At 45.9% G+C, this 17470-nt stretch overlaps 3 protein-coding genes across 3 annotated transcripts; all 3 read left to right on the top strand.

The window, feature by feature from the left end:
- The first annotated feature begins 4640 nt into the window (after positions 1-4640).
- LOC120676630 lies at positions 4641-5519 on the top strand. Its single transcript, XM_039957943.1, has one exon. It carries the CDS (start codon positions 4741-4743, stop codon positions 5029-5031), a length of 291 nt encoding a protein of 96 aa, XP_039813877.1. The 5' UTR covers positions 4641-4740; the 3' UTR covers positions 5032-5519.
- Positions 5520-5603: 84 nt separating this feature from the next.
- Positions 5604-6279, top strand: LOC120671988. The gene has a single exon (XM_039952270.1). The coding sequence runs from the start codon at positions 5652-5654 to the stop codon at positions 6099-6101; it is 450 nt and encodes a 149-aa protein (XP_039808204.1). The 5' UTR covers positions 5604-5651; the 3' UTR covers positions 6102-6279.
- Positions 6280-16055: 9776 nt separating this feature from the next.
- LOC120675866 lies at positions 16056-16953 on the top strand. Its single transcript, XM_039957078.1, has one exon. The coding sequence runs from the start codon at positions 16223-16225 to the stop codon at positions 16637-16639; it is 417 nt and encodes a 138-aa protein (XP_039813012.1). The 5' UTR covers positions 16056-16222; the 3' UTR covers positions 16640-16953.
- The last annotated feature ends 517 nt before the right edge of the window (positions 16954-17470 follow it).

Raw genomic sequence — 17470 nt, 5'->3', positions numbered from 1 at the left:
ATGAGAAAGCTTAGACCATATCATGCACGGAGGTAGCTCTATAAAATAAAGAATTGACAAAGATACCAATTGAAGGAGTTATAGATCATGCATACCTCCGAGGGTACTTAATTACCTTGCATGTACTAATTTGAAAGAGACTTGTTCCAAATGATACTTAATTAAAATTAGATACCAATTGAAAGTATTTGAGTTTAAATATTTGGTACATCAAGGTGAGCAAAAACATGAGCACATAGCCTATGAACTTAGATCTAGAAATTTAGTTCAATAGATCATGGCTCAATACGAGACTTCAAAAGATAAGCTTGAAAATATGTTAGTCTCAAAATCACAAACCATATAATGAACTCCCCCTAAATGTGTGCATTTAATATTTGAATCACTAATTAAATGTATGCACATTGTTTTTGACAACAATGGAAAGTTTACCCTATAGCTTGTGTTCATGGTACATAAATGAAATACAATACCTCATGAAATCCATGTACCATGAAGTGTAACTTTGTGTAGCTTTCTACACATTTATCAAACCAAGTAGGATGCTCATGAGTTAGATCATGACACAAACAACCCACCATATATAGCACTAGGCGATGCAATACAAACAATCTAGCAAGAGTAATGGAGCTACATGATGCTTGAATTGAAATCTAGCTACCATTACCTTATAGGGGACTTGGGCAACAAATGTCCAAGATACGAGTTTGGCTTCTTTAGCTTGAATCCTTTATCTTCTAGTTAGCCAAGCCTCCAAATCCCCTTAGTCGTTCTTGGGCTTCAAGTCTCCTTTGGAACCCACACCATTTGAGACCCCTTCATATTGCTGCTGACATCCTTGGACACCCAAATGGAGTGATTCTAACTCCTTTCTTGCTTCCCAACCTTGTGAGCAACTATCTTGCCATTTGTCTTCTCTTGATCACATAGGAGGTGCTATTGCTTTTGTTCCTCCGGTTGGGTTTGGTGTAGATGAGAAAACTCTTGATAGTAAGCTTCTTCTTGTTCTTCTCATCCGAAAGCTTCTTCTTTGGTTGAGAACACTTGTTGGACTTGTGGCCTTTATGATTATATTTTGAGTAAGTCACGGTGGACCCCTTCTCAAGCTTCTTCACCATGTCTTCACGGTTATCTTGATAAGATTGAACATTGCTCTCTATGCTTTTGTCCTTTAATCTAGCCAAGAACTTTATGAGCCTTTCTATCTTTTGCTTGAGCTCATCATTTTCTTTGACAATGAGGTCATCACATATTTCTAAAAAACATCCTCATGGCATTTCTCATTGCAAAAATTAGAGGTTTCCAAAGAGTCATTAATTTTTGTAATGCTCTCAATTTTTAATTTGAGCTCTTCATGCTCCTTACCAAGTAATTGGAATTTGCACAACAAATCATCATAATTTGTGGCAAGAGTAGCATTAAGATCATTGAGTGCACTAAATTTTTGAGATTGTTTTTTAATTACTTTTTGGTGTTCATGAACTAGGTCAAGAAGCTAGTCGGAGTCATCATCACTTACATCGCTTTCCATACCTTTGGCCATAAGGCAAGTGTTTGATGATGATCCCATGTTGGTGCGGGTGGTGAATTTCTTGTTTGATTTATCACTTGAGCTTGCATTTTATTCTTCACCCCCACTAACCCATTCACCAAAAATGATAAAGGATTCATGCTTGGGCTTTTTCTCCTTATTTTGTTACTTCTTCTTGAACCTCTTCTCAACCTTCATGAGTTGATGGTGATGCCCACCCTTGAGGAAGACCATATACCCCATTGAGTTGATTTCCTTCAAATATTTGTTCATCTTTTTGACTTGCTTGTAGAGGTTGGGGGTTCATTGGCTCTTTTTCATCATTTGAGGAGTTTTGGCATGCCTTCTCTTCTTCCTCTTCACTTGAGCTATCTTTGATGACCATCTTCTTCAACTTCTTGACTTGCTTGCATACAAATGTGCTATGTGTTGGTAAAGAAGGTGGCGCTCTTGGCTTGATGTCATAGCGTAGCTCGTGGGCGATCACCTTGTTGATGACTTGATTTGGTGTCAATGTGTCAATTTCCTTCTCATAAAGAATTGTGATCACCAAATCGTAGTCCGGCCTTCGTAGAGAGTGAAGGATCTTGCGAATGAGCTCCACATCATCAATTTTCTTCACACCTAGAGAATTGATCTCATTCACAAGAATCTCCAGTTTCTATTGTGGAATTACATCGGTGTCTTGCACTGGTGCACCACCGGTCCATCCGGTGCTGAAGAAACTCCTTCTTGCCAACTTGACGTGCTCTCTGGTGCATAGTACGATGCTTTCACCGGTGCTTCAACTTAGCACCACCGGTGCATCCGGTGCCACTGTCTTTCTCCACGTGGCCTGGCACCAGTACTGCACATTGCTCCGGTGGTAAGTCACCGGTGCAACCGAAGCCAACCGGTTAGACCGGTGCTTGGTCACCGGTACAACCGGTGCTACTAAATTCTGTAGAACTCGTCTAATTCAACATTTCTTTGAGTTCTTTCTTCGTGTTTTGCTTTGTTTAGCCTTTTTGCTTCATTTCTGAGATCTATAATTATTCACTTGACAAATTCATTAGTCCTATTAATTGCGTTGTTACTCAATCACCAAAATCATAAAATAAAAATCTAATGGAGTCATTTTCCTTACAAGCGCAACCTACGATCTGATTAGTTGGCTGTTGCCACGGTCGTCGTCAGAACCCTGAAAGCATCAGCAGGCTTCTAAAAGAATGCAGTTAACGACGCGGTATGCTCACAGCAGCCACGATCTGATCATCTGGTGCACGCATGCAGTTCTCTTGTCGGACCACGCAGGTTGAGGTTTCCGGCCAAGCCGAGGCCTAACTTGCAGCAGTACAGTAGTAGCTTGCAATTTTGATAGCCTTTTAAAGTCAAGCAAAAGCAATGCGGCGATGCTGGGGCCCGTTTGCTTTTGCTTTTCAGTCTGGGACATTGACGTGCCCGTTCCCCAATTCAGTTACCAGCTGGTGCACGTTAAGTTCGTTACAGTACACACGCCCACGCGGATGTCAACGAGCGCGCCGGAACAGCGGCTCCATGTCCCAATCGACGCGTTCATTACAAATGAAAAGTTGCGTGTTCGGCATTGCTAGGGGGGTTAAGCATCCTAGATTCCTAGCCGCGCGTGCAACCCAGCTAAAGCTAAGCTGACCCTCTTGGCAACTGGCATGCCGGTCTGGCTAGTTGCCCGGTGGGTTAGAGTTAGCTGCACGATTGACACTTCGAAGCTCGGCTTATCCTCATCCAGGATTTTGTTTTTCCCCCCTCTCTGTGTCCACGCGTGGTCACAAGAAAGAACCCTCACAAAACGCCACTGCCAACCCAACTTGATCAGAGATGATGCATATGCGATGAGGCTAGCAAGTCGATGACTGGAGGTCGGACCCCGTCCCGTTTGTTCCCACATTCATCGAACCTGGCCGGGCCCTACGACTTGCCACCGGTAACATCAATGTGACATTTTTTATGCGGCGAGCATGGTCGTTGATCGGCAGCGCGACGAGCAAATAGCCAAATACTCCCTCCATCTTAAAATATAAGACATTTTGCTTTATTTTAAATTAAAGTAGTTTAAATTTGATTAAATTTATCGAGAAAAATATTAACATCTAACACATCAAATAAGTAAATTATGAAAATATATTTTATAATGGATCTAATTATTCTCATTTAATTAATGTTCAAAATATTATTAGTCTTTTCTATAAACCTAGTTAAATTTGGAATTTATAAACTTGGTCAAATTAGAACCGGCTAATTTAGGTCTAACAAAAATATCTTAAGCTGTGGCGATTGCCAACTGAAGCATACGTACCTAAGTACCTTATGCGACGCTGTTAGAAAAAGAGATACTAACTTCCAATTTGGCAGAGAAACATGGCGCTTTTACTAGTCTGCGACACGCGTGCAAACCCTTTGCCGGACGTCAGTGTCATTCGCAAACGTGCACACGCACGGAGATGCGCACACGTGCGGACGAGCACGAGCATATTATCCGGTATCCGCGTCCTGCCTGCCCAATCAAAACCGAATAGCTAGCGAACGACCCGATCAACTTTTCTTGGCGCCAGGAGAAAAAAACAGCAACTGGTGTCAGGGATGACAGGATACGACTATACGAGGATGCCCCCAAAAGCGCATCGGAAAAGCATCACGGGGGGGCGAGAAGATCGCCAAACTTGCGCCGCCGCACAAGCGAACGGAGGGCACGCTTGGCGACCGGCCGAATGGTCTGGATTGGAAGGGAAGGGAAGGAATTGAACACGTTGGAATGTAGGAGTATATGGTTTTGCCCTCGAATGCCCCCCGGCACGGCACCGGCCGGCCGGACCGCCGTGCCGGCCGAATTGTTCCTTCCCGTTTCGTACGCCAAAGCCCAACACCCGTCGCACAGCGCGGCGCAGCGCCACACGGAACCTGCCTAGCTATAGGCTATAGGTGGACGGGTAGCTAGTAAGCTAGAGAGCGAGCTGAGCGGGCCAGCTACGTGGCCGCCGGGCCAGGTCGTCGTCGTCCTCCCCAGGCTCCACGCTCGCGCGCCGCGCCCGCTCTATATATCTCGCGCCGCGCCGTGCGGCAGACGGGAAGTTTTGGGTAAGCAAGCAGGACCACCACATTTCATTCCACTAGCACTACGTAGCTAGCTCATCGCATTGAGCCATCAATCCTTCGCGGCTTCGCGGGTGATCATCAGCGGCAGGAGAGGAAAGATGTCGCAGGGCGCGTCGAGGTGCGCGGCGGCGTGGGCGCCGGCCGAGCGCCGGCCGTTCACGGAGCCGATGGCGATCCCGGGGCCGGGGGTCGCCCCGGGCGCGCGGGAGGAGGAGGAGGAGGACGGCGAGGTGGTCCCGCCGCACGTGCTATTGGCGCGGCGCAGGGCCGCCGCGGCCGGGGCCGGGGCCTCCTCGGTGTGCTCCGGGCAGGGCCGGACGCTCAAGGGCCGGGACCTCCGCCGCGTCCGCGACTCCGTCCTGCGGATGACCGGCTTCATCGAGAGCTAGCCCCCAGCCGGCGGCGCAACGCGTCGATCTGGCTGCCTCTACCTCCTCGGTTAGCTTAGCGTCAATGCAGCAGCTAGCGTTTTTGAGTCAATCCTTCATCATTGGTTAGTTCCCTTTGTGGATTGAGGTCAGAAAAAATTTGATGCGGCGAGGCATTTTGCACTCCTTTGTAAATTCAAAGAAACTGAGGTGAATTCAGTCGTAGACTGTGGTGTGTTGATGTAAAATACTTAAATACACATGTGCACCAGTGCATTCACCAATTTGATTCAGACAAATATTGGGTTTCTTTTTGAAAAAGGAAGTAACGGAAATGCCGGTTTCTTCGGACGCGCTTGATGACACGTTGCTGCTGATTCAGCGGCGGCCCTGGCCTGGATGTACTTGGGGTTCTCGACTCGCTCAAACAACAGTACATGTAGACCACAGGGAGTAGTGCAGTAACTTGCAGGCAATTCCCAACCGATAATTAATTATATATATAATCGACACAGGCCAAGAAAATGACTATATGGATTAAATAGTCCGAGATGCTTACCGATGAATACATCCACTAGCTAGTACTAATACGTGCATATCCTCTCCTGAATACACCCCTGAGCAGCAGGTCAAGCAAGACGATGCTGCGCGCCGAGCTGCAAGAGGAAGAGTTCCAAGAAGCAGACATCCTATGGCCCGATGAGTTACCCCAGGCGTATTTCTCTCGCATCGGTATCGGTGGCGGCAGCGGCGGCGACGACGACAGTGGCGAGTACTCAGGCGAGCACCGGCCGCCGTTGGAGCTGCAAGTCCCGCACCAGAAAGCTTCATCCCCCATCGACATCCCCGGCCGGAAGGTCGTCGCCGGCGCCGTCGGTGCAAGAGGTCCGCAAGTACCGGGTCGGTACAGCTGCAAGTTCGGCGCGAGCCACGCCGGCGTTGGTGCCGGTAGCGTCGTCGTCGGCAGCCATGTCTTCGTGCCGCCGCACGTCATCGTCGACCGGAGGGCCAAGAGGGACAAGGCGAATCAGGCGATGATGATGCTCGTCGTGCCCAGCGGGAGGGCCAGCAGGAGGAAGATGCGCGAGTAGTGCCGCAAATTTTGTCGGAAATAATACAGTAATGCTCTCTCGTTTCACTTGTTGGAGGAGCAGTTTTGAGTCCGTAGGTACGGGTTTTGCATGTGTGAAGAATTGAAAATTGACGTGACGCGAGCGAGAGTACTATGAGGGCTAGCAAGCTCATGTAATTAATTTGTTCTTGAGGATGGTCACGTTTGTTTTGTTCTAACTAGCAAGATGGTCCGCGCTAATAACGCGGGTAGCTAGTATTTTATTTATTTTTTAATACTTTTAACTTAATAGAATAGATGTATTTGGTATTTTATTTACCGTACCTCTCGTTCGCGAGCGAACACTTTTTTATGTATTTGGTATACATAAAAAAATGGTTCGTACCTATGTATTCAGTCGAGAATTCAATCCCATAAACCTATGACAACGTGATGATATTTAGATTAGATGGACATTTTTTTCCTTATCATATTGGGTACGGACCAATTTTTTCTCACAGTATTTGATATGTACAAAATGTTTAGCTATTTAACCATATTTAACATACTATTTGAATTATTTTTACGACCTAAGCATTAATAGCTTATGCGTCATTCAATTTTGTATCTAGGAGCAAAATAACACGCACTAGCACTCTCCCTGACCATGTGTAGTCTTTTATAAAACTGAGTTTCTAGACCTTGGATGTAAGTACCATCCCTTGAAAAAAATGCTCTTACACAGATTCAGCCTGCTGACTATAGTTTGCCCTCTTAGCTTGGCTTAATGCATCGGAGAGGTTTAAAATAGAAATCATCTGAGACATTGAGCTAATATAATTGTTGTTGGTAGGCCCTGTGAGTGTTTTATTGTAAGTGACATGTATTGTTATCCGACATAGTTTTTTTTCCTACTAAATTTTCACTGGTGATCTAATCCTGTGTGGGCCGGCGTGTGGCTATCAGTCGTCAGACGTGAGTTGCACTCTACTTCATGTATCAGTATCATCACCGACATCATCAATGAGAATTCTTGAAACCAATGTACGTAGAATCTGCTCTTAGCGTCTTTTTTGTTTGTGGCAGTACGTATGTTTACAATCTCGATCAATTATTATTTATCTCCTTTAATTGATATTTAGATTAGATTGACACTTTTTTCCTTGTCATATTGGATACACGTACCGATTTTTTCTTACAAGTACAAAATGTTTAGCTATTTATTAACCATATTTAATATACTATTTGAATTGTTTTTATGGATCTAAGCATTAATAGCTTCTACATCATTCAGTTTTGTATCTAGGAGCAAAATAACACACACCAGCACTCTCCGTGATCATGCATAGTCTTTTCTGAAACTAAGTTTCTAGACAATGGATGTAAGTACCGACCCTTGAAAAAAATGATGTTACGCAGAATCAGCCTGACTGACTATGGTTTGGCCTCTTAGTTTGGCTTAATGCACCGGAGAGGTGCAAAATAGAAATCATCCGAGACATTGAGCTAATACAATTGCTGTTGATAGGCCCTGTGAGTGTTTTATTGTAAGTGACATGTATTGTTATCCGACGTAGCTTTTTTTTCTACTCAATTTCCACCGCTAATCTGATCCCTTGTGGCTGTCAGTCGTCAGATGCAAGTTACACTCTACTTCATGTATCGGTATCATCACCGACATTATCGATGAGAATTCTTGAAACCAATGTCCGTAGAATCTGCTCTTAGCATTTTCTTTTGTTTGTGGCAATACGTATGTTTACAATACTTATTAATTATTATTTGTCTCCTTTATTTAGATTAGATTGACACTTTTTCCTTGTCATATTGGATACGAACCAATTCTTTCTTACAATATTTGATATGTACAAAATGTTTAGCTATTTATTAATCATATTTAATATACTATTTGAATTATTTTTATCGACCTAAGCATTAATACCTTCTGCGTCATTCAGTTTCGTATCTAGGAGCAAAATAACATGCATCAGCAGTCTCTCTGACCATGCGTAGTCTTTTCTGAAACTGAGTTTCTAGACTTTGGATGTAAGTACCATCCCTTGAAAAAAACTCTTACGCAGATTCAGCCTGACTGACTATGGTTTGGCCTCTTAGTTTGGCTTAATGCATCAGAGAGGTTCAAAATATAAATCATCTGAGACATTGAGCTAATATAATTATTGTTGATAGACCCGTGAGTGTTTTATTGTAAATGAGATGTATTGTTATACGACGTAGATTTTTTTCCTACTCAATTTCCACTGCTGATCTGATCCTGTGCAGCTTTCAGTCGTGAAACGTGAGTTACACTCCACTTCATGTATCAGTATCATCACCGACATCATCGATGAGAATTCTTGAAACCAATATCCGTAGAATCCGCTCTTAGCATTTTTTTTGTTTGTGGCAGTACCTATGTTTACAATCTTGATCAATTATTATTTGTCTTTTTTAATTGATATTTTAGATTAGATTGACACTATTTTGCTTTATCATATTGGATACGAACCAATTTTTTCTTACAATATTTGATATGTACAAAATGTTTAGCTATTTATTAACCATATTGAATATACTATTTGAATTGTTTCTATCGACCTAAGCATTAATAGCTTCTGCTTCATTCAATTTTGTATCTAGGAGAAATAACACGCACCAGCAGTCTCCCTGACCATGCGTAGTCTTTTCTGAAACTGAGTTTCTAGACCTTGGATGTAAGTATCGTCTCTTGAAAAAAATATTTAGCTATTTATTAACCATATTTAATATACTATTTGAATTGTTTCTATCGACCTAAACATTAATAGCTTCCGCTTCATTCAATTTTGTATCTAGGAGCAAAATAACACACACCAGCACTCTCCTGACCATGCGTAGTCTTTTTCTGAAACTGAGTTTCTAGACCTTGGATGTAAGTACCGTCTCTTGAAAAAAATATTTTACACGGGCACCAGCCCTGTTTCCTTCTTTTGCCTTTAAACCGAGGACTGCATTATTTATAGAAGAAATCTATTTCCTCTACATATTTCTTTTGTCCATCGATACAATTTAAATCCATAGATATTAATGGTGTACAATTTTTCTCTTTCTTATCTGATTTTTGTTAGTGGTTTATAGGTCAGTTATTTGCTATGGGCTCTCTATTATTTAATTATTTGCTTTGCCACGTAGAAATCAGCTATCAATTTCCTTATTTTAAATTTTTAATATATAGTAGCAGTTGGTATGAACTCTTGGTGTTATTCTAGACCGTTAGATCTTCATAAAATCCGACGATGCACATTCTTTTTTTAGATTAACATGGGAATTTCTAGACCCTCTCGGCGAACGTGGTGGCTTCTTTTAACTTTTTCTAACACTCCTTTATTAATATAATAGATGGTTTGTCGTCATGTGATCGTAAAATGCAGCTTTTTTTTTTGAAAAGTAAAATGCAGCGGAATCCCACAGATTACTATTGGACACCTTTAGCTGCGAGAGATGAACATCAGAACATGAAAAACCAACGAAATTATATATGTGTTGCTCATCTCGTGGGAACGAAGAGAGAAGAAAATGGCGAATACCTTCCCCTCCAAGTTCAACTTTGAGGATGTTTAGGAAATATCGCCATTCTTTCCTTGGAACGGAAAGAAATCTTCAAAACGGCCCAGGAAAATTTAATTACCCTTCAAGAAGGAATGAGAACCTGTCTGCAGGAAGGGGTTGAAAGTTTTGTATCAAACCTTTCGATAAGATTTACAGCTACGAGATGAGTAGCACACACGTCAGCACAACAAGTAACCCAAGCAGATAAATATAATATGTACTTCTTCCCAACATTTACAACCTTATCTTATCCTCCCATGTTGGTATGCAGAAATTTACTCTTACCCCCGGAAGTAACCCTTGTCCTCTACCCTATCCATCCAGGTGTACACCACCCCAGATGTGTCTAGACGAAACCCATGTACGACGTGTAAGGTGTCACCCTCTGCAAGGATGTTTCTGGATCACCATTCTAATTTCTACGTCTGACTTTGGAGAAAACCGGGAGCATCAGCATCCCCATTGGTGTGTCTCTTGTTTCTTTTTTGCTAAAGGACATCATCCCCCATTGGTTGGTTTGGTCGCGCCCAATGGAGACGGTGACGTGGGCACGCTGGTTTGGGTTCCTTCCCACAATAGCAAGGGTGGGAAGCTAAACCCACACGCACACATTAAAAAATTTCTTGATTTGCTCCACCTGTGCATTGTCCCGGCCTCATGTTGCTAATACAAAACTAGTGAAATAATCATTGGCTTACCGGAAGCGTCCATTATTGTTTCTTCTATATCCAAAACGCAGCAACCTACCTACGGGCTGACGTTGCGATAGGACAGATCGGATTGCTTGCAATATACTACAATCGTGACTTCAGGACTGATGGCCTTAGTTTTCTATTGGGTTCAGCCATTTCTTTAGTCTGGGCAGTGGAGGAAACTTTCTAGTGTGTGTGTGTGTGTGTGTGTGTGTGTGTGTGTGTGTGTGTGTGTAACAGTAGCTTAGCTTATTAGATTTCTCATGACAGAATCTGCCTAATTGGATCTCTCATGACAGTCCTTGACTCAGCTTATATGTTACAGCTAATTTGTTCTCTCAGTGATATGGACGTGTATGTCGACAACGAGAGGAGGTGATGGCTTTGCTAATCTCAAAATCCTTTGAAGACGTTCACAATAATATGTTGAGGCATGTGTCATGCGCGCATGCACATATAAAGATGGAGGCATGGAGCCATATCTACGAGCGTGAGTTAGTATAATTAAGCATGCACATTTGTTTTGTGTTTCGAGAAATAGAAACAATATATAATTAAGTATGTCCAGAGCCAACGTTTGAAGTTCATTTTTCACCCCGTAGCCAAGAATGAGAGAGTAAAAACGATTCATCAGGGCAGTCCCAACGCAAGAAACTAGCGGCAGTTTCTACAGCATAGGATAGTGTAGCAAGAAACCATCCTTCCCAATGCCAAATTTTATCCTAGTGTCTATGTAAAAGATTGACCAATCATACACCGTCTTCTTCTCTCTCGTTTTCGGATTGTATCTGCACAAACAACAGAGCGAGCGCGCGAGGAGGGGATCTGGGGCGGAGCAATCGATCCGGGGTGAGAAAGGAAGACATTACCCAAGTTTCTCCAACACGATTTTCCTCATTTCCTAGCATGTCGTTCCGCGTGTGGACTCCGTTTCTCCTTCAGAAAACGGTTTCTTTGTTTTTCTCTCTCTTCAATTAATCTCTTGACACATCAGCAAAACATTAATGTAACAGCCTAATTAATACATATAGAAATGATGCATTGGGAGTGCCCTCAGTAAAGAAAGTGCGACGGGGCCACGTGTTCACTCTCCAGAGCCCCCACCCACGGTCCCACGCTTCTTCCAATCATCGCGCGCGGTGTCCGTAGTGTGCCGCACCATCATTGGCTCAGACTCGAGCGAAGGTGGGCCCGTGTACCGTCGTTCTCCCGAGTCCGCAACGGCGATGAGGAAACGCGTCGCGCTCCCATACGCGAGCGCGGATCATGCCCCCTGCCAAGTGTCGCGTGGAGCGAGGTTTTTCCGAAGTTGAAAACATATTCTTTTTTTCCATGAAAAAAAATAAAAAAACATATTCTTTTGCAGGCTACTCGCTCCGTCCTAAAATAAATGCAATTCTATGACTCAACACGCAAACCAATACTATGCGTAAAATTACCAAAATATCCCTTGTCTTTTGTGAGGAGTGAATGAGATGTTAGTTGTCTTTTGTAAAAATCTTCCGAAAATTATTTTATTTTTTGTGGTAAGTGGGTCAAAATTTATATTTTTTGTGGGACAAAATTTAAACTCTGGAATTACATGCAGGTGAGGTCTCGGCTCTCGCCGTTTTGCTGGTTCAAACACGCGTGCAGCGCAGGTACGTGGACCCTTCTCAGCCTGTAGAAAAGCTGGGGCACCACGCCAGGGCGCCGCGCGCGCACTTTGCCGGCGCCCGCAAGGAAGCGTCGCCACATTCGTTCTCCATCTCCACACATCAATGAGGATCGTAGCCATCTTAAACTAGCAGTACACCGTACAGTAGAATGTCGTATGGCACGAGAATAATAAAGTTGAAGCCGAGACCAGCAGCATGCCCCCCCAGATTCCGTGTGCCTCCCAGGCGAAGACCATAGAACGCCTGTGCCTGAGGCGACAGAGGGGAGCCTGGTTATTGCGATCGAACTGCCTCGAAGTATGCCGACGTGTTTGTTGATGAAGCAAAAATAGTTTGGCTCTGTTTAGTTCCCCAACCCCCCCCACAAAAACATCGCATCTCCATCACATTTCCATCACATCGAAATATTAAATGTAGCAAATGACCCATGCATGGAGTACTAAATGTAGGTAAATAAAAAAACTAATTGCATAGTTTTGATGTACGTTGCGAGACGAATCTTTTGAGACTAGTTAGGTCATGGTAGGACAATATCTACCACAAACAAACGAAAAAGCACACTGTAGCATTTTTCGTTTGTTTGTGGTAAATATTGTCCTACCATAACCTAACTAGGCTCAAAAGATTCGTCTCGCAACGTACATCAAAACTATGCAATTAGTTTTTTTATTTACCTACATTTAGTACTCTATGAATGGGTTATTTGTTATATTTAATGTTTCGATGTGATTTTGATGTGATGGAAAATTTGGATGTTGGGAGGTTTTGTGGGATCTAAACACACGCATAGAGTTCACGCCAAGCTGATGACGAGAGGGTCCCAATCTCTGGAAGTGACTGCTGTTGTTTGCATTGGGCAGTCAGAAGAACTCCAGTACCATCTTGTCCTGCCAAAAAATAAATGCTAGATTCCCCGCACCAAAAGTGACTGCTGTTTCTCTAACAAAAAAGAAAATTACTGCTGTTTAAACACGCGGGCACCCTCCGTCCGACGCGTCGCCTCTGTTGTGCAACCGTTTCGATCAAAATTCGAGAGCCATTGTTGACCCACGCGAGCCCTGCTGCGTGCCATATCTGATTATCTGGTTCAGACCCGGCAGAATTTACTGCGATTTTCTTTTTCATTTTTTTCTTCTTTTTTTAATCTCTTCACTACTACAGAATAAGCCTTTGTTCCAAATCATTTATCCCGATTATCTTTGGGCCCGGGACAAAAGGTGGCTTTTGTCCCGGGTCCAAAGACTAGCCGGGCCAGCGGGGGACAGAGGTCTTTTGTCCCGGGTGGAGCCACCAACCCGGACAAAAGGCCCCCCTTTTGTCCGGGTTGGTGGCTCCACCCGGGACAAAAGGTCCAACCCTTTTCACTACAGTAAACGGTGGATTCACCGTCAGCCGTAAAGGCGTCGGTTCTGAACAGTAGCCGACGTTTTTAACTTAAAAGCGTCGGTGGACCGACTGTTTTATCCGTCGGAACTATTTCGACGCCTTTAACCCAGTAAAGCTGTCGGTACCGACGGTTTTATGAATTAAAGCCGTCGGGGGCACGAGCCGACGCCTTTAACGCGGGGACCGCCCCGTATAGCTGTCGGCTGACAACCGACGCCTTTAACACGTTACAACCGTCGGCCTGGCCCACCACCGACGCCTTTAACCTTTAAACCCGTCGGCCCAGCCAAAGTCACCGACGCCTTTAAATTTTTAAAGGCGTCGGCCTGGCCGACCACCGATGCCTTTAGACTTTAAAGCCGTCGGCCCCATATTCGTGAACCGACAGTTTTAAATTTTTTTTTTTACCGCCCCTGTTTTCTTTCTCTCCCTCCCCGGCTGGGAAGCCTCCGATCCATACAGAACACACACCCTCCGATCCATACAGAACAATAGACACAGCCTCCGATCCATACAGAACAATAGACACAAGCATAACCTCCGATCAACAGCAATAAACACAAGCATAACCTCCGATCCATACAGTCAACAGCAATAAACACAAGCATAACCTCCTCAACAGTAATACATGTCCAAAATCCACATAAACACAAGCATAATATCTCACATAAACATGTTCAAAGTCTTCTAAGGTGACAAATTCAAGTTTCCCCGCAAGGTGATCAATCCATCGCCATGTCGTGGTTCGAACCTCCGCCACTCGCACCTCCGCCACTCGCACCTCCACCGCTCAAATTGAGAAATATGTCGCCATCAGGCGTTCCTTGACGGGAACCCTACGAGAAGCAAATACAACCGTTTAAGCCTTGGGGTAAGCAAATTTCCTATAGTAGATAGGAAAATGTACATATCCTGTTGCATTTGGCAGGCAAAGATTTTATCAAGGCAAAACGGGAATGGATTTATCGATAGCAAAACAGTGGCTACTGAGTCAATCATCTTGGTAATGTAAATATGTTGGGGGCTAGTTTATCAGGCCCTCTGCAACTTTGCATTAGTTCCAGGGTAAATCACTAATTAAAGCTCCAAGGGTAGTGTTATTTCTGTTCTGGGTGACTAGTATGGGTAACAATTGCTGAGCTAGTTGAGACGGAACCATATATCTTGGATCACAGCTCAGTACTAGTAGTTGAGGTAAAATTAATGAGAAGATCGAAACGTTGAGCTGAGGTACTAATCACAGAAGTGAAGAAAGCGGCTAGCTATTGTCATACCGCTAGCGGTCGCCGAGCCGGGGATGGGCGGCGCCCCTCCTGCCTCTGGGCGCGACGACCGGCAGGGAGAGGCGGAGAAGAGGGCCGGGGACGCGCGCGCGCGGTGGACGAGGCCGAGAGTCAACAATGCCGGTGGACGGCGTGCTCGCCGAGGCCGAGCAGCCTCGCGCCGCCGCCAAGCTCACCCTCGCGCGCCGTCAACCCTAGCGACGCGGGCCAGCACGGACGCTGGCCATGGAGGCGGCGGAGAAGAGGGCCGGGCACGCGCGCGCGGTGGAGAAGAGGGACGGGGAGGCGGCGGCGCGGGCGCGGGCGGTCGGCGGTGGCGGCGGCGCGGGCGCGGGCGAAGACTGGGCGCGGTCGGCGGGCCTGGCGCGGTGTGGAGAAGATTGGAATGAAAGCGACCCTCGGCGCGGTGTGGAGAGATTGGGGAAAGCGACTCCGGCCTGGTGGGTCCCGCGATAAAACCGTCGGTTCTACCCGACAGTTTTAATTATTACCGTCGGCCGACCCTCGTAGCCGACGGTTTTAATTAAAAACGTCGGCCTGCCGACGCCTTTAACAGAAACCGACGGTTATAAAATTATAACCGTCGGGGAAGGACCACCGACGCCTATAATTTAATTATTACCGTCGGCCCCGACGATCTTAAATCGGCCGACGGTGAACCTTGCGATTCCTGTAGTGTTTTATCCCGGTTGGTAACACCAATCCGGACAAAAGGGTGACCCTTTTATCCGGTTGGTGGTACCAACCGGGACAAAAGGACCCTTTTGTCCCAGTTGGTGTTACCAACTCGGACAAAAGGCCCCTCAACGTGATAGTTCAAAAGAGAGTTATTCTTTACTGAGTCATGTACTACTTAGTTGAGTTGGCAAGAAAGCCATGCGCTAGGCAATAGGTCTTGGGTTCCAATCCCGCAGGGCGCAAATATTTTTTAGCGCGAGGGATATTTTGTCCCGGTTCTACCACCCGGGACAAAAGACTACAGCGCTTTTGTCCCGGCGATCGAATCCCAGTTCTAAAACCGGAACAAATGGCCATATGGAACCGGGACAAAATGCTCTTTTCGTAGTAGTGCTGGTTTCCCACAGCGCGGCTGCCGTACGTGGGAAGCCACCGCGCAGCCGGAAGCGAACACGCCGCGCCTATATATACGCGCCCTCGCCGCTCCCAACCAGGGTTTAACTTTTCGGCGAAATTTCGCCGAAATTTCGGTTTTTTTTCCGTTTCCGCTAGTTACCGGGATCCGAAATTTCGGTATTTTTCGATATATTTCGTTTCAAAATTCAAAATTCAACAAATTTCGTCCGAAATCCACCGAAATTCGCCGAAATTCACCGAAATTCCGGAACGGAATTCCGTTTCCGCCGATCACCGGGATTCTACCGGAAAACGAAATGGTGAACCCTGCTCCCAACAAAGTCCCACCCAGCCTTTCGTCCACCACAAGCCAGGCGAATCGAGCCGACCCGGAGTCCGAAGCTTCCATTCCCATTTCCAGAGCGGCCCCGACGCGCGCAGCGAGAGCCGATCAGGCGAGCGGCGAACCGATCGGGCGCAATGGCGAGCGCCGAGGAGCTGTGCGAGTCCGAGGTGCTGTGGCCCGAGGCGGCCCACGACGACGGCGGCGACGCGCCGCCCGGCTGCAGTTCGTCGTCCGCGGCGCTGGCGCCGCGGTCCAGGACGCCGGCGGCTCGGCGAGGCGTCCCCGACCCCGAGGCGCCGCGACGCGCGGGCTCGCGGCCGGTGGACATCCCTAGGCCCGCCGCGCGCCCGGCGGCCCTCTGGAGCGACGACGACGGCGGCGGCGGCGTCGGCCGGAGCGGCACCATGGTGCCGCCGCACGTGCTGGTGTCGCGGCGGCGGCCGGAGGGGGCGGCGGCGGCGTTCGCGCTGCGGTCGGGCCCGGGCCGGGCGCGCGAGCTCAGCCACCTGCGCAACTCCGTGCTGCGCATGACCGGCTTCATCGAAGGATGACAAGGCTGACCCGTGCTCTGTGGTGCGTGGGCAATTGTCTTCGCAGTCGGCAACTGGGCATCGTTGCCTGTTTTGTTCGTATCCGTTTCCCAGTGGTCCCTCATCACATTGCGTCTCGATTTCTTAAGAGGAAGCTCTGACCATGTTACTTGTGTGTTCAATGCATGTGTGGAGAAGTTTCCATTGCTAATTGTCACGGGATTTAAACCATTTTCGGTGGGTAACATGTGTGTGTCCTTCGACCAAACAGGTTTACTAGTCTAGTCTGAATGTCTGATGAGTTGAACTCCAGTAAAACGTGCAATTTAGCAGGCTGGATCTGAAACATAATTCGGCTCCTTTTCTCCATCAAGGTGTGGAGACTGGAGACTTCCCATTGCTTAGGCCGTGTTTAGTTCGTCGGTGTGTAAACACAAAATTTTTTTGCGACGGAATCTTACCAATTTGAAGTACTAAATGAAGTCTATTTACAAAACTTTTTACACAGATGGGTTGTAAATCGCGAGACGAATCTAATGATGCTAATTAATTCATGATTAATCAATAATTAGCGGATGGTTACTGTAGCATCAATGTTGCAAATCATGAATTAAGTAGGTTCATTAGATTCGTCTCGTGATTTACAGCCCATCCATGCAAAAAGTTTTGTAAATAGACTTCATTTAGTACTTCAAATTAGCAATATTCCTTTTCAAAATTTTGCGTTTACGGAGTGGGAACTAATCAGGGCCTTACTATCCATTTTGGGGAGAAATGTGTGTGCATGACCGAAGAGGTCTGACATTATCGCTTCAACTCAGGCAAAGCGTGCATTTTAAGCAGCCTGGGATT

The sequence above is a fragment of the Panicum virgatum genome, chromosome 5N (assembly GCF_016808335.1).
Source record: "Panicum virgatum strain AP13 chromosome 5N, P.virgatum_v5, whole genome shotgun sequence".
NCBI lineage: Eukaryota > Viridiplantae > Streptophyta > Magnoliopsida > Poales > Poaceae > Panicum > Panicum virgatum.
This window is presented reverse-complemented; position numbering and strand designations above follow the sequence as displayed.

Bases quoted from the DNA above. Each gene is read 5' to 3' on its own strand.
- LOC120676630 (XM_039957943.1), top strand. From the start codon at position 4,741: ATGTCGCAGGGCGCGTCGAGGTGCGCGGCGGCGTGGGCGCCGGCCGAG.
- LOC120671988 (XM_039952270.1), top strand. From the start codon at position 5,652: ATGCTGCGCGCCGAGCTGCAAGAGGAAGAGTTCCAAGAAGCAGACATC.
- LOC120675866 (XM_039957078.1), top strand. From the start codon at position 16,223: ATGGCGAGCGCCGAGGAGCTGTGCGAGTCCGAGGTGCTGTGGCCCGAG.